This window comes from Botryllus schlosseri, chromosome 11 (genome assembly GCF_051294905.1).
Source record: "Botryllus schlosseri isolate E-star chromosome 11, Bs_hap1, whole genome shotgun sequence".
NCBI lineage: Eukaryota > Metazoa > Chordata > Ascidiacea > Stolidobranchia > Styelidae > Botryllus > Botryllus schlosseri.
This window is the reverse complement of record NC_137246.1, coordinates 18,472,489-18,497,259: the sequence shown is the minus strand read 5'-3', so window position 1 is coordinate 18,497,259 and position 24,771 is coordinate 18,472,489. Positions and strand designations below refer to the sequence as shown.

Here is a 24,771-nt window from a genome sequence, read left to right as displayed (position 1 = left end):
GATCGATAGAAGTACTTTATTCACAGTGCATCGATTCAACATGTCAAATATGAGCACAAGCCGGTAGGGCTGGCATGCAATTTTGGCCTGGCACTACGCTATATCTCCCAATACAACTGTCGATACCATTTTGTTAGCATCGCATGCATGCAATTCTGTAAGGTTAACCAGAGGTGGTCGAAGTAATTGTTGGTGCTCAAGTAGAAGAAGTAGCCAAAAACATAACCATTTGATTAAGTAGACAACTCCTTGATAAAGTAAAATTGCTTGGTTGTTAACCACCTCTGGCGCTATACACTGATCAAGTCAGATGGTGTTAATGGCATGCAATGGAATATGTTACGGCCTATGCCCTTGATGTGTAGCCTGCGCTTCAGTCCTTTGCACAGTGGATTGCCCGCAAGGTAAATTCGACAGAGTCGCTGCTGCGTAGCAGTACAGTTTAGTACATCGCAAATTCCATCGATTCCGTTCCTGAGTGGTCAAGTCGTTCCGCGGAATTCGAAATGCTTTCCGCTACCAGCAAGCTAGCTGCGTCGAACTCGGCGGATTTTTTAAACTGGCTCGGAAAGTCGTAGGACCACGAAAAAGTCTGGTTCGAAATAGGATTAGACTCCGGCAAGTGGTTAGCGTCTTGAAAGCCGCCGTAGTCAGAGAGCGTCTTATAACTCGCATTCGGCGAGGGTAATCCTAGCGTGTTGTACTGCACGCGCCAGCTTTGATCAATCCAATCAAGGTTGTTGTGCTGTCGACTGGAAACGCCGTTAGTTGGTGAATGCCCAAGGACTCCGCCTGTGTCGATTTTCAAGTGTTCCATCTCCGGTAGCGGCAATTGGTAACCAGGTATCGGGATCATGTTGCTGGCTGCTACTTTCAGTCTACGTTGCAGCCGTCGCTGCTGCAGCATCTGCGCCATGCTGGGATTTTGGCTGGCGCCGAACGCGTGGTTTAAAGTGCTTGGCGTGATGGGCAGGCTCTGTTGCCGTACCGGCTTTTGTTCGCGTTGCTCTTGCGACGCGGCTTTCGTGGCGACGGATTCGTCAGAGGCTACTGCCAGCGGGGATACGTCGCCCTCGTTGCGTGAGTTAGACTTCATCATAGCGACCTGCTGCCACATGGTTTGAGGTGGGTTGGTGTTGCCTGCGAAAGGAATGCCATTCGGTTAAGGCCGGGTTTGTAATGACTCGAGTTCGAGTTGATTTGTGTATTGACCCGAGTCATTGCGCATGACTTGACTCGTATATCAGGACCGATAATTGAAAAAATAGGCCAGAAACTATCAGTCACTTGGTTACAACCCTGGTTAAGGCGCATTCTGGTCGAAGTGTTTTATTACGAGTCACGACCGTGTAGTGAATATTCGCCTTCTGTCGTATTTGATGGTTGAATGACTTGACCACAACCAGAAACTTCAAAGTCGCTGATAGTGATCTACACATTGTAATAGTCCAGCCTATCGCATTTCAAACTAGGGACCAAGCGGCAGTTTCAGGTAGTCGGCAAAGGAATGGCTGTTAGTAATCTACGCATTGATCTTTTATTGTCTAGCCCAGTGATTCTCAACCTTTTTCACCTCGCGAACCGGTAAAATTACCGAAAATGTCTGGCGGACCGGTGAACTTTCAAAATTGAAATGAAGCGAAAATGTAAAGTATGCAAACGTTTTTTGCAATTATATGGTGCTAGAGTGTGACATTTAGTGGGTTTTGATCGTAATTAATTATCTTCATGATGGCATCCATGTGATTTTATGGTAGTTGGTCTGCTGAGTCGAGATAAAATTGCCTTGTCCAGATAAACTTGCTAACGCCGAGAGTCGTTTACAGTCTTTCGCGCCGAAGGCCGTGGGTTTAACCGACCACGCCAACACGAATAATATTCTTCTCTTTGACTATATCGAGAGAAGAAGCGTTTCGGAGTAGAACCAAACACCTTGTCGTGCTACCTTGCTCATTGCACACTGCCACCAGACGCAGGCTACGCTGGCAACTACGAATACAATGCGTGCCGCAAGACAACACCTTACAGCAGCTGTACCGGCCATGCGCAAACCTGGGCCGAAGAATTACTTCGTTAGCTCACCCCTAAAACGATGGTCTTGGGCCCACACAGGGCGATAAGCCAAACTTCCGGGAGCTTCTCCCCCAGACCCTACAGTTGGGTGGATGTTTTCACCTGTACTTGTGAGCACATTCATTCTGCTCAGTGTAAGCAGAAAGTTTATGCAGCTTAATCGCGCCAATAGCGAAAATTTCCGATCATTCATGACTGAATCGGTATTCTCGCTGCCGAATTTTTGGCACAACCTTCGGAGTCCCATGTTAGCCTGAACTTGCGTTGGTACGTCGCGGCGCGGTAATGGCTGATGCCGAAATGCCTTGCCTATTTATATAAGTCATGCGTCTTTCTCGGAAAAGGGCACCTATAAGCATGGCATTTACTGACACTAAATAGCGCAAAGCGCGAAAAGAAGTTGAAAAATGTTGAAGTTTAAAAAAAATTAAACTCTAATATATGTTCATTTACAAAATAATTTTGGGCTGTTTTCAAGCTCGGCCCCTCTCCAATTGGGCGGTTTGGGGGCCCCAGTTACGGTCCTACCCGAAATGAATGAATCGAAAACGAATGATCGCACAAACTGCGCTGTTTAGCGATGAGTCAGCTCGTGTTGTCGCCTTCAACATTGCATCTTGAAATTAAGGTATAAAATTGTAATATACCTCGCGGACCGGTCGGAATGTCGTCGCGGACCGGCACCGGTCCGCGGACCGGCGGTTGAGAACCGCTGGTCTAGCCTAGCACATTCCAAACCGCGATCCAAGCGGCAGTTTCGGGCAGTCGCCAAATGAATGACCGTGAGATTGTCACTGTGGTTTGAATAGAGATTTTACACCGGATGTAAATTTAACACACTATGAAGACTAGGGATGGTGTGAACGTGGGATTCACGTTCTGTGTGTGAACCTCAGATATTTAGAGGTTGGCGTTGGCAGCATAAAAAAATCAACACTAAACGAGCATGCAATCTCAAAAAATGTACCTGCTTTGTTACAAAAGTTTGCTCGAATATTTAGTAACTCTCTGCTGTGAGCTGGACCCGCAATCACACAACATCAAGAATGAAATACACTACATGTAGGTAGTCAGCGAATGATGCTTATTCAACCAATCAATGAAATTCATATGGTTGTCTGATGTAAAAAATCTAGCAGGCGAACGGGTTCAATCTTGAATTCACATGTTTATTGTATCATAAAAACCAAATCCGTGCGATTGAGGTGTTGGCTAATGCTATATAACTTATTAATGAGGTCATATCGGTAGCAACTATAGAAACCCGTTTTACACTCTGCTCAATATCAAAGTAGCAATACTCAGACGCCGAATTGTCCGGTTTGGCCCTGACTGTTAAGGAGTAAGCTTGTATGCCCTTGCAAGTCCCCGTCGAAATTGTTGGCAAAGCGACGGCAGATATTGATTTTGTGGGATTAATTATTATATCATTTGATTGCTCCGGTTGATACATTTGGCGACGTTTAAAACGTCAATATATACTTTATCATTTGGCATTATGTGGCCAGAGTCGTCCCTAGGTATCGTGTACAATAGTACATTATTATAGGCTATCGCATCATTGAAATGTAGGTCACGTGACGTCACGTCACGAGGTTCACGTTCGCGTTCACACAGAACCTTTCGAAAAGGTTCGCGTTCACACGAACCTGAACCTTTGCGAGGTTCACACCATCCCTAATGAAGAGCGTTGTTCTGATGGCGAAATACAAGAGGCGGGCGATCTCATTGCTATGAAACACATTTTTGAAGCTCTATTGGCGTACAGTACATGTTCGGTACGCGTGTAGTGTCTGTCAAACATTGTGTCATCATAATATCTCCAGGCTAAATGTTTAGAGCTGCCTCACGAGCATTTGTGCTGGCACTGGGAGTTTTCAACAAATGTCAGATGACGCACTTCTAATGCGGGTAAAATGGTAGAGAAATATTTCGCAGAGATTGCTGGTCGCAGTTACTAGTCTCCGCTCTTGTCTTTATAAGACAAAAAGCAAAGTAAGGGACTGTAGAGATCGAGCACCGTGCATTAATACTAGTAATAGGCCGATGTGAATATTAAGTTCATGTGCTGTATCTTATGTAATCGCGTGGTACATTGTGTGTATTTAGCTGAAGAAAATAATAATAGAAAAGAAATTATGATTTTAATCACACTTTGCGATAAATTATAGCATTGATCAGATGTCGATTGAAATGACGCCATGATGCAAAGATCTCATCTGCCGCGCCCACATTGATTTTGCTCAAGGCTCTATTTCAAACAATTTAATATGTGAGAAGATGAGACGTCAATGATAATTTTACCATGTAAGATTGCCAGCTCAGCATTATGGTTAACTCATGCTGTGGGCTTGTTAAGATTCGTGCAAGACACATTCAATCGGAACACTCGTTCAAGTAAAAGTAATCCACTACACGTTACTACGTTAATTTGGTGGAACACGAGCCCGAAAACTAGTTATTTTTGTTCACAACCAAGTTTACATTGTTTAGTTAACTCCATACCTTCGGCAGGAGTATTTTCTTGTACTGGCTTCCACGACGACCATTGGAAATTCGATTCGTTTGTATATGTTTGAGACTCTTGCGCCATCTGGTTCGGTATATTCGCGGTGGGCGGCTGAGTTGTGTTAGGTGAAACGGCGCTTTCCAAACTGTCATAGTGTAACGGCGAGCCACCTGACACTGAGCTTCTGTAAGGAAAAAAACTCTGGGCGTTAAGTCGTTGTTGACATTGAATCTCATGAAATTGTAGTAACCTTTGAAGTTGCTGATTGTGCAAGCTTCTTCTCCTCGCTAAACTGTTGTTGTACGGTTGATAGCTGATGTTGCTGCCACTTCCTATCGGCGTAGCGGTAGGCGAATTAGGTTGCGGGATTAGATTTCTTTCGTCACTTTTAGTGCGATTCACAGGATTCTGTTTCTGAATATAAATAGCTTTATATTACCGACACTATAGACTAGAGAGTATGGCCTACTCTGTACTGACACTATGCCGTTTCTGCTTGTCATGAGCCATCGGAAATGCAATGATTCGTGAATGAAATTTCAAAACCGCGTTCAGGTTTGCAATATCCAGCTATATCCAATTAATAAATTGAAGGCAATTTAGCCGCCGTGACAGAGTGTCCTTAATTAATACCATTACCGCTTTTATGATGACGTCTTCCCTCGACTTACCGGAATCTGTAGATAATGATTTCCACAAGTAGCCTGGTCGAAAGTCATCGGCGCTTCGCCGTCCTCCTGAGAATGAAATATTCAATAATAAAGTTCGCGGCCATAAACTGGATTGGCACAATGAAGTAAGTACTCGGGAGTTTTCGATAAAACGTCGTAAATTTGTTTGCTTACCAAAGTGGTTTCTGGAACCGCCGTTCCTTGAGAAAGCCTCTGTAGGTGTTCCTTGAGCATGTTATCGCCTAATAAAAGAAGGCCGTCGCTGGCACGCCTCCCTTGCCGAAATCCTGAAACAAAGGACGGATTGTGATAAATTGGTGATACAATTGGTGTTACAACAGGTGTGGCCATGACCAGCCTGTCAGAGCCTGAGATCCGCATTTTGTTTGGTTTACCGCGAAGAGCCGCACCATACATAGGGCTATTGCTTCATTGCTGCCCACACTCACGAATCTATTAATTTGGTCCATTTACTCAGGGTGTCGCACAGCAATGTCGTAATGACGACGAGTTATTGCAGGCCAGTGATTTGATTTGTGACTCTTGAATGCCCCAGTGCCATTTTACGTTTGCATAACATGAATTATTGCGATTACTTTGGTGTGAAATCTCTGTTGTCCGAGTTCAAATATGGTCTCGTTGCCTATACTAGACAGATATGCTGTCTCAAGATATTGTCGAAAGAAACCGACCGGTGACATTGAATGAGATCGAATTATACATCGCCCTTCAACCTAGATACGTTGAAAATGATTGTGACCTCGATACCATACAGATATCTAGAGTGAATGGGACGAATACGGTGGCTTTCTGAGGAAAATAGGTAATGCCTACTGCGAATAAGGTTTTCACACTTACGTTACAACCATATCACATTTAGGGTGCCTCTTATGATAGCGTTACCATACGTCCTCCTTTAGGATTTGTCCTCATTTTTTAAGGTTTTTGAAAATGTCCTCCGATGACGCTTAAATGCCCTCTTTTTTGGCAATTCATCCTCCTTTACAGCTTTTACAGCTAATATAATCGAGTGAAAATAGGCATAAATGGCGCCAAATAGGAAATTTGTGGTTCGACACCACTAAGTTTAAGTAAAAAGTGTGTAAATCGGTAGTCGAACGAACGTGATGACCTACTTTTTTTAGTCAACCCACCAAGTTTTACAGCAAGAATAGCGAAAAGTGTCATCCTTTCCCGATTCCAAAATATGGTAACCCTATCTTATGAGAATATTGACAGTGAAGGTAATTGGGTATCCGCCGTTGTGAGAAACCGAAATTCCGATCGAGGGGTTGCATGGCGCTCGTGAGCCGGGGGTTGGTCTGCCCTGCTTTGGAGTTGTCAGATTGTGAATCGAATTCAATTTGCTTATTTCTGATTGAGTGTTGTTTGCAAAACTCAACAAACAACATTTTAGGAGATAGTACGAATTGATTTACGTATGACGCGGGAAATGATATTGGAGAGGTCACAATCAATATTAGGGTTGACGAGTGCTCATGTGAAGGAGTTGATATTCAATAACGGAATTGGTCAAACCGCTGTAATTTCCTGATTGAATATTGATGTTAGAATTATATTGCCGAGAACATTTGACAGGAGCGACGAGCGTGGGCAACACGTTATTGAAACAACTGCATGTCACAAAGACATACCATTGAACACGATTGGCAGCACGATTCTAAATCATTCTGGTAAACATCTCACATACATATCAAAATATAAGAATTTGACTATTCTCAACACCGGCAACATATGAGGGGGCTAATGAAGAGACGAACAAACTGTAGGCCGTAGGGACAAAATGACCCGTGAGATATGAGGTCGCAGAACGATAAGTGACAATGCTTCAACTTCAAATTGTAAAGTGGGGCTAACTGGGACACATCAATCCCCGTGACTTAGATCCCAATTAAAATGCAAGCAAAGCAAACGCACGGGAGCAGACAAACTTTTACGAACTAATATTCAATGATAGAATATATGCGGTTTGATTGAATCTGCAGGGATAAACATGATAGCTACTGCTGGCTCAAAGTATATAGTCAACATTGCTACTCGTGAAGCAGTAGTTCAAGTTTATAGTAGACTATGTCCAGGGATCGCATAATCTGATAATCGAAGGTGGCTACTTTATAAGCATTTCAGTACTGACCGCCTCTGCCCGCTACTAACATCCTGATTTATATGCAATGAAAATTTAACGTTAAGTAAGCCAAAACAAAATGTAACAATTTAATATTGACTGAATGTGGAGAGATAAACATGATAGGTACTGCTGGCCTACTGCGACACACGGCATCGCTAGATTATTACCTATCGGCGAAGAATCCAATTGCTGGCGTTGCCTGATAATATACGCCACTTTTGCATCAGTCGCGTCCCTCTCGTTGTTCGCGTTGTGCGCCGGACAGTACTGTCCCCGGACCAAAGGCGCCGGCACTCCCGATCGCCGTCTCAATTGCGACTTGACCGGCGCGTTTTGTTGATTGAAATTCATCAGCTCGGACGAGTTCGGTAAATTTTTACACGGCATCAGCAGATTGCCGATCGGATTCGTTTGCTCGCACTCGCACATTTGACTGAAAATAAACTGCGTGTGAGACACACGATGCGAAACTGTTTGTTGATTGATTGTAATCTGCTACCCTGCGGGCGTCGATAAGAATGAGTGTCGTGTAGGAGTGGGATACTGTGTCACATCTGCCTACGTTTGTTATGTCGGACATACAATAATTTCAACGGCTCACAGTTTGAAGCTGTTGTGAAGAATGCGAGCTGTTTTGGTGAAAATCGGTGTTTTGAGCGAGATATCAAATCAACCAACCAACCACTGTTTTGAATTAGTCATTCGCCGCCAAGCATTCCTGTGGCCGGATCAATAATTATTTTTAAAAACGACTCTGCACATCGCAACAACAGAAAGCTGCTAACAGATGCGGTGAAGCTGGTCAACAACGAGATAGTTCTACGTTTTCAAAGTATTTAAGTAGGTTTTGTTGTGGTTATGTTTTTCTAATTCTTCCACTTCTATTGAACTACTTACTTTTTGCACTTTGGACTTTCAAAAAGTATAATGTAGTTTTAGGATATGTCTACGTCACGTTGATGAGCGAAATCGTTTTAACGACTGGGTGAAATGGCCACTGAGTCACGGTAACTGAATCTATTTTCGGAAAATCGCAACAATTTGTGGAAGATGTACCCTGGAATTTCGAATGCAGCCACCTTTAATAGGCCACTAAGATACGTGACCGAATATACTTTATGAACGAACATACGTACATGAGTATTTTTCAGTCCTTTCATTTTCTACTCCCGCTTGAAGTAATTTTGTCATGGCTTGGAAATCACTACCTCTACTTGTAATGGAGTAGAAATTTACAACGTTACTTCTATAAGTGGGGGAGATAGCGTAGTGGTGACGATAAGCGCCGACCAAGCATTCCCGTCGGAGGTTCATTTGGGCTCCTCTTCCCCCGCTGTCCAGAAGCCCAGAAAAAAGACCCGAAGAAAGAAAGCACTCACAAGGAATGGAAAGAACTAAAGAACAAAAAGATCAACATCGAAAAAGAACTGTGACATCGGGCACTCTAGGTCGAGGTGGATGTTAGAGTAAAGGATCGCTACTGATGCGTGTCGTTCGACATCCTCCTATCTGTTCGTTACATTGCATTGTGTCTTATCGCATTGTACATTGTATGTGTAGCTTGTTCAGATGAAAATGATAACCCAATGTATTACTGTATTGTAAGTGCTATAGCACCGACAAAGGCCTTTGACCACCTCTGGGTATCAATATAATTTGATAATCCGCCAGATAACAATACTCACTCGGAGCACACTCTTGTTTCGCACTGAGCGTTCTCAAATCTTCGGCAAGGGTTGGGATTCTGAAAACGAGCATATTAAGCGAGTGCTTTCGACGAGCTTAAAAAGTAGGATCGTACTTGAGAAATTTGTTCTTGTGACGAGTGGTCTGCCTGCGTATTCACAGCGGAAGAGTGTTCGATGTTATTCAATCCTGCTCGCAGCATTTGAATTTGACTTGGAGTCGGCACCATTAACGTGTGCCTCCTTTTGTAGAGATTGTAATTGCCCTAAGCGACAAACACTATCACTTAGCAGTGTATACAACCCCCGACGAATAAACGCTCTTACCAGATTTGGTTTCTCGGAATCGACAGACTTCTGTTTATAATCCACCGACAGAAGATGCTGTTTTCTATCGTACGATGCGTTTTCGTCGTTTAGCGCGGTTGCGTAAGGGCCGGCCGATGACACGGTATTATCCTCGTATATGGACGTCCGGATTTGTGGCAGTGGCGGTGACGCGTACCGCACCGGAGTTGTGAGGCAATTCGGAACTTGTGGCAGTCCTTCGGAAAATGTATGAATTAATCGATAGCTATATGGTGAACCACGTCGTGGGTGTATTGTACACTTATTAAACGAACCTTTATATCAGTGGTTCCCAACGTGGGCGATTTGGCGGTCTAGGGGGGCGAAAATGACGAAGGGGGCGACGGGGGGGGCGAAAATGGACAAAGGGGGCGATAGGGGGCGACGACGCGTCAAAACGGCTGACTTTTTTTTTTTAGTCAACCCACGCAAAATTTAGTTACAAAAGTGTGAAAAAGTGTGTCAAATCAGACATCGAGCCGAAAATTTGACTTTTTATTTTTTTTAGTCAACCCGCCGGTGATTGCAATTTGTATGCCCAATTTTCGGTACACAAAATTTGGGGGGCGATGATCGGTGTTGACCTTGTAAAGGGGGCGATGGGTCGAAAAAGGTTGGGAACCACTGCTTTATACAGTCCACATGGCCCAGTATACATGTAGGGCATGATTACGGCAAAATTAATATATTACTACTCCCACATTAAAAATAATTTCGTTTTTCATAATCACAATTATGACGCGGGTGAATATTTCACATAATTGCCATACCCGTTAACATGCGCAGTCATTTGCAACATGTTTTGAGTGATCTGGTTCGAGGACTAATGGAGATTCCCACGCTGGGAAAAAGTATCGAATATCATTTTAGTTCCAATATATTTCGAATCAGGGGCGCATAATTTCGGTACTCGAAAAATCAACCCACATTAGTTGACTCGAATCACTAAAATTTATTCTTGATTCAAATACTCGAATCGTTCTGTAGAGCCCTACTTGTCAGATCCCCCTTTCCTGGGCTATTTACTTTAGTGATTCTGTGTTTGGACTACTCTATACTATATATTTGTACTGCGTAGCCTGCGTCATGGTTGTAAAATATTCTCATATAGATTGGAAATGGCTTTAAAGTATAGCATTGGAAAGACATAACTCCTATCCTCCATTCCATCGTACCTGCGATAACATCTTGAAAAGAAACGTCAGAGCTGATATTGGGAATATGATTGTGCGTTTGTCCCGGTAAGCCCGCATCGGATTGCTGGTGAGAAGTTTCAAACATCTACAAGCAAACAGTATATCGCATCGGTATTGCATTAGTTGTGAATATGCAAGCGTTGACGTCATATTGACGCAATTCGGAGCGGATAATATTAAAAATTCATGAACAGAAAATGAATTTCGCAAATAATCTGATTTGGTACTTCCTTTCCGCAGTATTTCCGTTAAAAACAAAATTGATCGTTATCGAACACGGGGGGCAGCTCTAATTCCATATTACTCACGCGGCGGCAGTCATGAAAACTTTGCAATGTCAAACAGCTAATCTCGTTATTTCATGACGTCAATAGCCCGGTCACATATCATAAGTCATGCGTGACTCACGAGACAATATCATACCGAAGTGAGAGCTTGGTCTGCTACATTCGAAGGGCGCCTGCGTCCTCCGTCGAACGTGATTGAGCCTTCCAACGGGAAGCTTGTCCTGTGTAGCTTGAGCCTGTCGACGAGCAGGTGGTATATCGCGTACAAGTGATCGTACGCGGAAAAGCTCAGCGACTGAAATGGCCAGAATTAATTTCCCGCATCAATACAAAGCGCGCGCGATCTCACCTCTAAAATTTTCTGACGATTTATTCCGAGGCCTTGCATAATTTTTAGTACATGTTCGTTGTATTCCGACAGCTTGCCTCTCCGAGGTATCTTGGGTGAATTGGCAGGACGCAAAACGGGTGCTGTAACCTGTAGCATGGAAAGTCGGTATGATTCCTATAGTTCCTACCTTCATATTTGCGCTTTGTCTAGCTCTCGAATCTCGTGTTTGGCGTCAGGTTGATACGACATAAGTGTCAATGGTTTGTTAGCTTAATAGATAAATTACATATCACGTGGAATCCTAACATTTAATGCGCTATCGTGTGCAGAAGTTGAGTAATCTGTTCGTAGTAATGCGTTAATTAGTAACCAAGAACAGCGTTTAATAGCTTGTGAAATTGTACCCATAAAAAACAATGTCAATAGTACATGGTTTTATCACTATTTGCTGGTCTGGAGCTATATAGTTTGACCAGCAAACACGCGTAGTTGTTCAGCGTTCACGATGATAATGTTTTGTTTACTTCTTCCATGAAGAATAAGAAAGAAGTCCCGATACGTACGCATTCTTGCATCCAATCGTGCTTCTTAATTTGAGTTATCGTCAAGCGCTTTTTCGGATTGATCACCAGCATCCGCCGCACCAAATTTTCACAATCTAAGGAGCGAAAAGACGCGGATAATTTGCAGGTATCAGAAACTTAGCACCAACCATCAACCAGATTTTCCCAATAATGTCCTACGAATGTCGTGCTGGGTCATAATGGTGAAACGCTTACCCTGACTCATCCAGTACGGAATTCGAAATCTTCCGCTGAGAACCCGTTCCTTTAGAGTCGCCAGGTTGGAACCGTCAAACGGAAAAGTACCACAAACCAACACGTAGAGAACAACTCCCAGACTCTGCAATTCATACCGAAACGATCAAAATTTACTAATTATACGGGGAACGCGTTACGTAGATCTGATATTTCTTACCCAAACGTCGAGATGCGGGCCGTCGTACAACTTCCCTTCAAACACTTCGGGAGCCGCGTACGGCGGACTGCCACACCAAGTACTGAGCTTATTACCGGATTGATAAAAATTGCTGAATCCGAAGTCTGTACAAAGAGGGAGTTGATTAAGATCAGCGATCAAAGTACGTGCTCAATCTACTGTACCTGCAAGCTTTACGTTGTTATTAGAGTCCAGCAACAAGTTCTCGGCCTGGAAATGTCAGAATGACATACTGAATTCTTGAATTTCATACGTTCGCGGGGAAATCATAAAGGTTATTCTGCCAATCGCATGGTCAGAATAAAAATTAAAGCTAGTTGGCCGATGGCCATGTCTTCAAACGATACTGTGGCACACAAATTAAAGAACGAGTGTGCGATGTGAGTTGATAAAATTGTAGCTGAATATTATCTTATTACTATAAAGATTTATGAGCGAACAATCGACGACAGTTTGAATAGACTGATGAATCTAATTTGCATGCTTGAATTGAAACTTCAAGATTTTCGCACATACCTTGAGATCTCTGTGTACCACATTGTTCTTATGGCAGTATTCAACGGCGGTTAATACCTGCCAAAACATCCGTTTTGCTTTGTCTTCCGGCAGCCTGCCTTGTTCCGTGATGTAATCTGCGAAAATTGCGAATATTTCGTCGGTAAGTAAGGTCTACGCCGAATGATTTTGAACCGCGATCTCCTTCATTATGCTCTAATAATATGTTCCCTACGCCGCGATTACGTGAGTATATGCCAAAGGCACTGAGCTACTTATATGGTCAATGGATTAATTAGGTGGATTAACTAATGACTAGGGATGGGCACAATGATTTCGAGTCCACTAGTGAAAGACGATTTGCTGAGTATTGAAATTATACGTTCTTTACCTCTAAGAGTTATTATCAACGAGATTTATAGTTTCTGTCATTTTTCCCACCGAGGAATCCCCGAAACCTCGATTGATCCAAAACATGTAGTGTGGAGCTACGCAAATTAGTGGATCACACTTTTGTGAAATCGTGATCAACCAACAACATTTTCGCAAATGCAATGAAATTAGTAGGTCGAAAACTACCAAGTCGTCGTTAACGTGGTGAAGAACTGGATTGATTTCTTTTGGGTCGCACTGCTACATCATCCATACAGTTATGACGTCACAAGGAGTAATACTAGGTTTGGAATAGAATCACTCAGGTAGGCTATTCGATTTTGCCCGCAGCAGTCCCAATGACTTACCGAATAGCTCGCCGTTTCTGGCGTATTCACAGACAAGATAGATTTTCGACGAAGTTTCCATGACCTACGAATTAATTGAAAGATTTCATTGGGCGATCTCGCATCGCGCTGCGTCGCTTTGTAAATACCTGATATAGCTTTACAATGTGCTGGTGATTTAGCAGCTTCAGAACCTGGATTTCTCTGTAGATTTTCTTCAAGTTCAATTGATCGAGCCGCGTTTTATCGATGATTTTGATGGCGACCTGCGTCAGGATGGACATGCATTGTGTGCCGGTATACATAATGATTTTACTGTTCGCAATCGCGAAACGCGTCCGTGGAATCGATGGTATAACATCGTACCATTTTTCGTTAACGCCATAACAAACGCTGTCACAGTTCAAAAATGCGATATATTATATCATCTGCATGTAGAAAACCTAACTGATTGCGTCAAGGGATCATTTTATATGAATCACTGTATTTTGCTTGACGTTACTGTAACTTGAGGGCTTGTAAGTATTATCGATTCGTGCAGCTGCAGATAAACTGGTTCGGTCGTACGCAGACGCAGCACTATCGAAAAGGTTTGAAACAGCATTTTCAAGACAAGAAACACAATAATCACCATCCAAAAAGTCATCCACACCACACCAACTGACTTAGCCTTTGCTTTGATAAAGATCGTAATTGGGCGTACATGCGTAATTATGGATGATGGTGCTTTCAAGCGACAGGCCCCGTTCCGATGAGCTAGTTTCAAAAATATCTATTAGTGAAAGGTGTCGGTATTAAAAGGCCCGTGCGTCATAACTCGTGTGGTTACGCACGATCAGCAGAGTATCAATGCTTCTATTGCGAACTGGCGGTATACACTATATGTACAACACGCCTGTGCCTACGTTAAGTACGAATACTGATCTGTTACATAGTTACACACAAGTTACACAGCACTACCGAGTTTCCGTTTTACAAAGATCACACAAGATGTACGTACTCGTACGTGCTATACGTACATGAAATACGCATAAAATGCATAATTGTTAGGCAATTTCATTAATGTTATTGCAGAGTGTACGGTTCACATCGGTTAGAAATCCTATAACACCATAGTGTCACAACCTAGACACACCGAAAGTGTCGCTGGTTGGTGTGCCTTTTGATTGAAATATCGAACTATGATTGAGTCGACACAGGAGTTTCGAGCCGGTTTGAGCAAATAGTCATAATAATAGTCATGTGCTTCAGTATAGACAGCACAAGCGCCCGGCTTCTCGAAACTGTACGGATAACTCACCTCTGTTTTAGTTACGCGATGTCTCGCCAACTTGACAACTGCGAAGTTCCCTCGTCCGATCGTACGAATTATGTCGTAAAATCCCACCCTGACGGGTGTCCTGTTTCGAGTGACGTATTCCGCCATTACCATGCTTATTTAGCACTGGTTCCAAATTGCTTTTGTGGTCCAATACTCGGTCTGGACAGCGTTCCTTATTCATGAGTACATGTAGGTCTTTTGACGACAAGTCTTCTGACACCGGAGTATTTTACGAAAACGGAATTCTACCTAATGACTCCCGACATTCCACTTCGCAATAAGCTTTTTAAATAGATCTTTTCAGCTAATTGATTTAATTCAGACTTCTAAAATAACAAATTCTGGCTAATTATGCCCTTTAGGGATATATCGACACAGTACTAGCATAAAGAATTCGACTTATGTATCAATTACATTGTCGCTATTCGCATGGAGCCTGAGACAAGAAAGTCCTATAAGTTCGCTCATGCGAGCTCGCAGTACGGTACGCAGATTGACTGATCCATACTGGAACGGAATTTGCCGACTCGTATCACGTCACGTGACGCTTCATATTGCTGAGCCTCGCGGGAGATCGTTGACGTGCGTCATCCGAACCTCAGTTGTTAAGCTATGACGTCTGTATAAATAGTCGTGTTTACCGCGAACAACGTGCTGCCCGTACAAACAGAACGTGTCGGGTCATCAATTCCGACACTGGCGCAATCGTAAATAAGAAAATTGGCCTTTGTAAAGAATTTTAACAGACCGATACGTCTGCGATATTCAAGAAACATCTTACGCCCAAATCAATTGGCGATCGCCGTAAACACACAATTTCGCGCACCTGAGCACAGAAGATATACAGATTATGCATGGAATAGTGGGACGGCTGGAATGACAATATGGTCATTAGTCATAGCACGTACAGGACCCATTTATCGATCAATGATACGGCTTGGCTCTTTTCGGCCGCTAATCCGTATTATACGATCTGAGAAGCCCAAGTGAAAACAAGAATGCTTGCTTGCTCACTTCAGCTCTCGTACATATCGTTACATAAACAATCCTTCGCGATAAAGCGATTAGTTGTTTGAACTGTTGACCATTTATGATACGCTGGCGTTCTGTTTCTGCAGTACGCTTAAGGATTTGAATGATTGTATTTTACAATTGACACTGCGATAACTAGCGTTTATTGTAATGCACACTATCATTGTAAATTAAACATCTCATTATGTATACTCATTAATCTTCAATTGCTCATTGCAGCAAAGGATGCTGATTTCACCATTACTATTACTAACTAATGAGGGTGGCAAGTGCAAGACTTGACATATTTCGGGCTAGGACAATCCTTGGGCTGGAAGAGATATCGAAAAATATCGCTGTAATACCTATCGTTAATTTAACATTAATATCCTCAAACCTAATCTATTCCACGTTGTTTGCGTCGATGTTGACGTCGGATACAGATTTGAATATTGCCCGATCACTTACTTATCTTGTCAGCACCAAACGAAACAAATACCATATTTCTCACAAACCTCCCAACCTGAAAGCGGGTCGTGCTTAAGTCAGCTCGGGTTCTACCATTATTAGACCGGCCCCGGTGAGCTGCCCAGGAATCATAAAATAATAATATTGGTCTGGCGTGAAATGACCACAATCGCCGAAACGTCATAAATGCGAAAACAACAACCGCGACCGGGTAGCATTACTTCATTAAGTTATGAAGTTTATCGCGTAAACAATATTGCCACCTCACGTTGGTCGGATCAATTCCTTGAAGTTACTTGAACATACTGGGTGATATAAAAGGAGACACTATAATAAAAATTGAGTTATTCAATTTTGGAAAAAATATATCCCTCGACGTTAATGGCATTTCATCAGGCTTTCCTGTATTGCAGCACAATGTCCGAACTATGGTTGTCAGCAACTTGTCATTGAAAGAGCAGCCGCTGCATGATCGAAGCATCATAGCCAGAAATTCGACTGATTGCACGAAACAAGGGACACAGAAACGACATACCATCCTCGAATAATGTAATCTAGCATATAGTCTCTATCGCAAATGTAATTCGTGAGCAACGAGCATCTGCAATCTATTCACTGTCCACTTGTGCTATGTCACATCATCTGTATATTTCCTTTAACCCACAGGAACAACTTCCACATCATAATCTAGACAACGCGAAACAGTGTTGACAAAAGTCACATCATCGCCAGCAGGCATCAAACAAAAGGGACGAATGCGTAATACGGAACTTCGGCTGCGATCGATTGGCCGCTATGACGTCAAGCGCGCTGAGATCAGTGCGGCGTGCGGTAATCTGGTGAATACTTCAATTGTCGCGAATGACATGAAACAGTCAATGGGCATTGAGTGTCGCATAATAGCGCGGAGTAATGTAAGCCGCCAAAGCGTCCCTTCGCGTTGCTTTGCTTTTTCGATATCAAAACTGTCCGTCGAATTGTACTCAATCGGGTCAGTTGGAGTTGACAAATTACTATACAATATACAGTATACACCGATGTTGAAACTCGATGCTGCGACTTTAAAATTCGCTTTATTTACACTCTGGCGAATGTAAGATGCTTATCATAATATATTTGTTATTTACCGAATTCATGAGCGTCGTAGCGTGGTCATGGTCAATCACTCGTACTGTTCCGAAAGTCAAGTCACTTTTGCCTTACGTCGGGTGAGCATACGCATTCGCAATACGTACGTCCCGGTTACGTTAATTGCCGTTTCCCAGGTGACCTTAAATTTATGAAAATACTATACGATGCAGATGTGACGTAGATCACCGCAGAGTGATATGACCGGAAGACACCATGATGTACCGACGGAATACATGACGTCACAGCGCGCAAGAAACGCATTCGCATAAAATAGACAACATTGTGCGAATGACAGTTAGCTGCTACTATTGAAAACCTGTATCCTGTATCCTGAATACTGCCCATAGTGTCAAAATCTAATCTCCAATGACAATCCATCCTCAAATCCTATCCATGATGCACACGCGACATACCCATTGTGTCGAACGCAAATAATAAAAGCAACTCACTCTGCTCCGGGTATCACTATAATAATCAGCAGTTTAAGACAGCGCACGATCGCGATACTATAAGTTAGGATGGATTTGAAATAATTTGCTGTGGCTTATTAATCAAACACCAAATTTTTCTACAAATCACGTTGAAAGGAAGCATCGCGGAGTGTAGCCGAGGCTACATTGAGTTGGATATGGAGAGGTAATCGCATAAAAGTGACCATGGAGTGGGAAGGATGCGTTGGCGCGAGCACTGTCGCAATCGATACGTCAAAAACGTCATCTGATAATGTTATTAAAGCAGGCTAGTGTTTACTCAGTAGCAGATGCTTGATTTTCATCTTGAAGATTGGCAACTGGACACTGGACAGTGGTCGCTCTAGAGAACTGATATCCCTCGGGATATTGTACGGTCACTGGCTGCCAACCAACATGATTGACCGCCCAGTCCGCCAGTCATTTTCGCAGATCATGTGATTGTACAAAAGTGGACGCGCCTGTGTTTTACTTATGCATAGATGGCGTAAATACTGACGTCAATGAGATATTGACGTAACATTCGACGTCGAGTAATGCGATTGAGCTGACAATGAAATACAATGCGAAATCGCTCTTTGTTCTACATTATTGTACGACGTCGTAAAACGAGGAAATTTTCGTTATCTATAAATCTAAATGAAATCGCAGTTGTGAATTTATGGATTCGTGACTCTACAATGGTCTATATATGCGCCTAAAACACGAACGAAGACCTATACCCTTTTGAGCAGTGGTTCCCAACCTCTTTGGATGTCGGAGCCGCATTTCAAACTTCAGGCTACGTATGGAGGGGCATGAAAACATTCAGTTAGGCTACTTATAACGATAATTTTAAAGAATAGCTAGCCAGACTACCTCTGGATCTCACCATCAAGCTAATTCAAAAGCATGCACGATTGCACGTGAACTTCTATAGATTCTATATCGGTTATTTTAGCATTGATAGACGCAGATTGGCGAGTGCTATACATTGAAATAAACGGAAAATGCGTATCATTACTACAGTATAGGCCTACTATATATGTCGTAATGTGATAGCTCTTCAATGAAGAGTCTTCATAATTCCCAGCACTTAATGCACAAGTTTGAGGGGATTATACGCTACGTAATATATATTGGTAATATTGCAATTTTGTACTTGACTATGAGTCGTTACTTTGATGTCAGTAAAGTTGTGTCGAAATTTACTTGTCACAGACACGATCTATAAAGGTCTATGACAAGCAGAACTCAAGATATATCATTGTATGACGGGTACATGCGTTGCGTATAATTGACGCTACTATGCAAGAATTCACTTTCCCCGTTTTCGGAAGCGGCTGTAGACATGACTAATACCCCTTATTTTAGTATTCATATACAAAAATTGACTCTAACTATTCATAGAAACAAACAACAACTGTATATTATATATTTGTGGCATATTCAGAGGTAAATCAGAGCCGTAAGAAGGGTAGCTAGCCGCATGCGGCTATGGTTGCCGCGGTTGGGAATCACTGCTTTTAAGTCTCTAAATCACACCGTGATGCAGCCTGCTGAAAGACCCGAACACATTTTTCAATCAGCTTGGTGGAGGTTTATCTATTCTATAGGTCTATTCTATAAAGTCTAGAAGGACGAAAGTGGGCCGCGCTAAAAGTCGGCGGCTCAGGAATCATGAATACTAACCCAATAATAGCTTGGCAGCGCCAACCACTGACGTTCAATCCGTTGACCACCCAAAATACTCCTATTCTATCCTGCAAAACTATCCACCTTGCATTGCTAAAAATACAGTCATACATTGTCGCGTGTAATAATGCATGAACCGGGACGCTATCAGTGACACAGCCCTTTCAGTACTGCAGGACGGGTTTACCGTAGCCTATGGTAGACAAAGTCCAGCGGTGGCTCCAAACCTTTTTCAAAGCGCAACATCATCATCATCATTGGTTTATTAGCAATTTTATCAGTTCAATATACCACAAAAATGCGATACAATGAAAAGATAGGGAGGTGTCTAAGCGACTAGAAAAAAGCAAGCTACAAAAAATGGGGTGGCATGTCGTGTTAAAATCTTGCGACACATGCAATGTTGATTTATAGAAAGTGATGTGAAATTTACGTGGACAAAATTGTAACGTTTGTGATTTGAGAATGATAGTTATTAGTAATGTTCTCTGGAACCAAGGCGTTGCCAAGGGGGAAACCTAAATCGTTGATTCGAACGCATTGCCGGCATAGTCTACGCCAGGGGTGGGCAAACTACGGCCCGAAGGCCGCATGCGGCCCGCGAAAGGCTCAAGAATCGTATTTAAAATATTGAAAAAATGCGCAGTAAAAATCTAATTTCTGCAGGGACTCCATTAAACTTTTTCTCATTATATTTCACCATGATAATTATAAGTTATATTCTGACTGGTATATATTTTTATTTCATTGCTGGTGCGATAGCCGGACCACGCATTTTAAAAGGTTTTAATTGCTAAACATTACAGAAAGCCAAAATGGAAATGACTTACAGATCATGTGTGAAATTTTACATTGGCCACTCCAATGCTGTACTTGGATAAACCGATTCGCGCGTGTTTTAGGTATAATTCGTTCTCTGTATTTGCAGAAGTATTTATATTTCTAAAATCTATTTGAAGCTAGCATGGTTATGACGCTGTCAGCATTGTGTGTCCTGGAGTTGAACCAAAAGTAGAATCAGCAAATCTATAAACAAATGACTGCTCACAGATTCAAATCTCCATCCTGTTCTAAGAATCGGGTGCGACAACCGACCTTCATTCCTAGTTTTGAAAATTGCTCATATTGAGGTTGACCAGCAGCTCGCCAATGTTTCTGACGCGTGTACCATATCCTCAAATCAATGGTTGGTTGGTTTTAAATCAAAATATATATAATTTCAACATCCTCACTATAATCACATACCAATATTGAGTTTTGGTTTATAATCTCAATTTTTGATAGTGCGGCAGGCGAATGGATTTAGATGTTGAATGCTAGGTCCACGAGTGTTTTTCTTTACAAACTCGTTACTGATGAGGACGATCCACTTATAGATTATATCTCCATAATTCTTCGGTCACTATATGACAGTGGTTCTCAAACTGGGGGGCGTGGAAGCATTTAAAAGGAGGCGCGAAGCCGCAAATAAACTGACAAAATTTTCGCGCTCCGCGCAATTTGTCTCCATTTCATGGTTATTGTCCTGTCTATTGTCCATATATTTCATATTTGATAATTCGCTCGTCTACAGCCATAGCCTCCAATGCCATCAAACTTTCCGTTGGGATTGCTAGAACTCTGATTTCTCTCTTGGATATTTTCTGATATCACGATAAAGGGGACGAGAAAACTTTCACTATCATAAAGATGGGCGTGTCTAATAAAATTTAGGAATCACCGCTATATGATTAAATAACAATATTGCCTTTGGGCTAATAATCTCAATTTAATATAGTGCGGTCCGTGAAAGGATTTAGATGGTGAATGGGGCCCGCGAGCCCAAAAGTTTGCCCACCCCTGGTCTACGCGTTGATTACACTACATTTAACTGTCACGATATCAAGTTTTTGTTGACAATATTACCTATAGTAAAAATATATTTCCAAGTACCCCCTCCAATTTTCAGCCTTTAGTCACGTCATGGATACACCTTCCCAAGTAAATTATGTTTGACATTAGTTTATCAAACGATATCCTAATCGCAATGATAAGAAGGTTGTTCTTTGCTGTCGTAATTTTCTTATCGTAAGCTAACTTTACCGCAGAGCATGTCCAATTGTCCATATTGTCCATGCCCTGTCCATGCCCCTTCAAGACTAAATACAAGGAGATTCTAATGAAGGAATACTAACCTGTGTTTGAGTTTACCGGACCACGAACTGAAATGTTGATCTCGCCTATACCGGCGCAAGATCATTCAATTCCACTGCTTATTCATTGAATGCTATCTTATGTTACTATTCATGCAGTCTGTAATTATATAGCATGCCTCATATTTACACCAGTCTTTTTGCTGCTCAGTGGATATGATATGATATCGTTGGGTTATATTTTTCATCTGAACAAGTCACCCACAATGTACAATGCGATAAGACACAATGCGATGTCATGAACAGATAGGCGGATGTCGAACGACACGAATCGGTAGCGATCCTTTACTCTAACATCCACCTCGACCTAGAGTGCCCGATGTCACAGTTCTTTTCGATGTTGATCTTTTTGAAGCCGCGACCCTTTCTACTAGTTCTTTCCATTCCTGGTGAGTGCTTTCCTTCGTCGGGTCTTTTTCTGGGCTTTTTATGTCGCCGTGAGAACGGCAACGGCGGAGGAAGAGTAGCCCAGATAAACCTCCGACGGGAATCCATTCGGGTCCGTCAGATTGGTGGGCGCTTATCGTTACCACTACGCTATCATTATCTGTTGGCCAATAAGGTAGTTGTTTGATGAAGACTATATCAAGTTATTTCGATCCCTTCCAGTACTTGACCATATCACAATCCTTGTGGTGTTTTGAACTATGGTGAAATTCATTAAGCCGAACTCAGCAATGTCGCATACAGGTCAGCTTCAGCTTCCAATCGCATTCCATGCTTCGTATTAAACAATCATAGTACAGGCCTACACTGAATCATATACCAGTTCTCACAAAGCCAAGCAGTAACGAATGGAATAAATTTTTGAATTACAAACTCTAAATTGGCCGAATTGACTTTCTACGTGAATACGCATGCGCAATGCGGGATATTTCCGGAATAATTTACACCTTTGAAGGCCTTTGAAGACAGTATGTCTGCAATAAAATCTTCCACCAGGTGAAGCGGTGGAGCCTGCAACAGGGGCCGCCAATCCGTGGCCCGTTGGCCAAATGTGGCCCGTTGGCCAAATGTGGCCCGCGAGAACGTTTTGAGTCGCCCGCGTGGTAATTTTCGAAATTAGCTATAATATCAAAAAAATAAATTACCCAGGTGATTTATTGTAAACTTGCAAGCCCAACCAAAAATTTGATTAGCCTGACCATACGAAATGCGGGATTGTTGATGACTAAAATATCAATTCCGACGCATCGGAGTAGCCAGGGGCCAGGCCCATTTTTCGTAGATCTTTATATATGACCATGAAATATAAAATTTCGTGGCAGATTTAGTTGACTTAATATTTTTCTTAGACTAGTGGTTCTCAACCTGGGATTTAGGATTCGTCTCAGTGCAACCTACCTTGAAATAAATTGATACTATTTTCAAACAAGTTTGGGGAAATTTGTCAGAAATGACCCAACAACTCAACAAGACTCAACAACTGGAGTGCGGATTATTCATACTTGGCGTAAAACATACCATATGTATACTATTAGATCAGGGATGGGCGACCTGCGACCGTAGAAGAGAATTTGTGCGGCCGTCAACACCTAATTTAATTAGTATGTGTTGGCGGCCGTCGACAAACAAATCGGAATTACGAATTCGCTCCGCGCAATCCAACATAGCTTCATTTTTCGATTTTAACAAAGTAGCGCCCTTCTCAATCTGATCCGGAATCGGAATCGTGTGCTCCTCACGAGAGAAATTTGTTTATGGTACATTTGGGCGATTTCAATATATTTCCAGTATTTCCACTACCGATACAATCGACAATCCTGATGGGGGTCAAGAAATAACAGCATGCAACAAAGTGACTAATTACAATTGGCCCACCCGAAGATGCATTATCATTCACAACTTGCCTTAAATTTTTGAAAGCACTCCCTCCATGAACCCTACCAGTTTATCTGATCACATGGGCTGAGAAAGGATAAATATTTGAAATTGATATGGGATACTGCTACTATTAATTACGGAATTCATTCGTGAATCAGAAAAATTTTCTCCGCGCGACAATATGCAATCCCCAGCAACTATTCATACCATTGACACTCGCGATTTCGGTGCGTACAATATAGGCCGTTGTGAAAAGTAGAATGGTTCAGAGTTTGCCGAGAATGGATATGGACTGGACAGATTAACATAGGTATTTTGCGTCCAGTTAGTTCATTACGGTTATGCCCTGGAATGCGGCCTTAGGCTACATAAGTAATCGAAATACGGCTGTGATTAGCAAAAAGGTTGCCTACTTCTATATTAGATGATGTGCTCTTTTTGACATCACGATAAGTGCAGGAGGTCAGGAGGCGCAATTTTTTGACCATCGCCAAGAGGGGCGCATGTCCAAAAAGGTTGAGAACCACTGAGACCTTCGCGCGATTTATTGTTACTCGATTACTTGCTTTTAGTATTATTACCCCTTCCTGAAAATTTAAAATACGCCCAATTTACAGAATTGAGTCAATAGCTATAATTCGCTATTATGAGAGAACGTGTCGTTCAACATGCCACTTCGCGTCTACACTCGCCAAAAGATCATCGGCGATGAAACCTTGGCACAAAATGAGACACATGTTCGCCGAGATCTTCGATATTGATATGTCCAGGCCCCGAATGATCCAGTCCTTGTCAAATGAACTCAGTGGTATACAGAGGCGACCCACAATATATGCAAGCATCATTATTGTTGTCCGAATTCATTCATTGACTTTTAAAAATTTCACGCCTCGCGCGACTATTACATTAATGTAAACTGTGTTTTAATGACATAATTGTTATCGATTTTGATGCGTATAGTAATAGCCTATATGTATTGTTTGCACCGTTACCTAATCCGGTTCGCTCTTATTGGACGCCTACCAAAAGGTCATCAATATTCAAGTGGCCCGCGCAATGGTCCGTAAATCTCATGTGGCCCTTTGGCAGAAACGATTGGCCACCCTTGCGGATCGGTACCAGAAAATGGATTTATCATCCAAACATTTGAACAAATTTGATTCAGCACCGAATATGATCTTTGCAGATTTGGGTATAAACTAGCAGGAACCAGATTTA

At 42.3% G+C, this 24,771-nt stretch overlaps 1 protein-coding gene across 1 annotated transcript; it reads right to left on the bottom strand.

Annotated features, from left to right (window-relative positions):
• Positions 1-2: 2 nt before the first annotated feature.
• LOC145450891 (serine/threonine-protein kinase SIK2-like) lies at positions 3-16,641 on the bottom strand. Its single transcript, XM_080329393.1, has 20 exons — positions 14,763-16,641; positions 13,612-13,728; positions 13,484-13,547; positions 12,765-12,880; positions 12,413-12,458; positions 12,228-12,352; positions 12,029-12,152; positions 11,813-11,907; positions 11,268-11,396; positions 11,055-11,213; positions 10,611-10,716; positions 9,415-9,632; positions 9,204-9,353; positions 9,088-9,146; positions 7,570-7,835; positions 5,428-5,540; positions 5,254-5,319; positions 4,833-4,996; positions 4,579-4,766; positions 3-1,140 (listed from the first exon to the last, which is right to left on the bottom strand). Exons 1-20 carry the CDS (start codon positions 14,892-14,894, stop codon positions 443-445), a joined length of 3,135 nt encoding a protein of 1,044 aa, XP_080185519.1. The 5' UTR covers positions 14,895-16,641; the 3' UTR covers positions 3-442.
• Between the last annotated feature and the right edge of the window lie 8,130 nt (positions 16,642-24,771).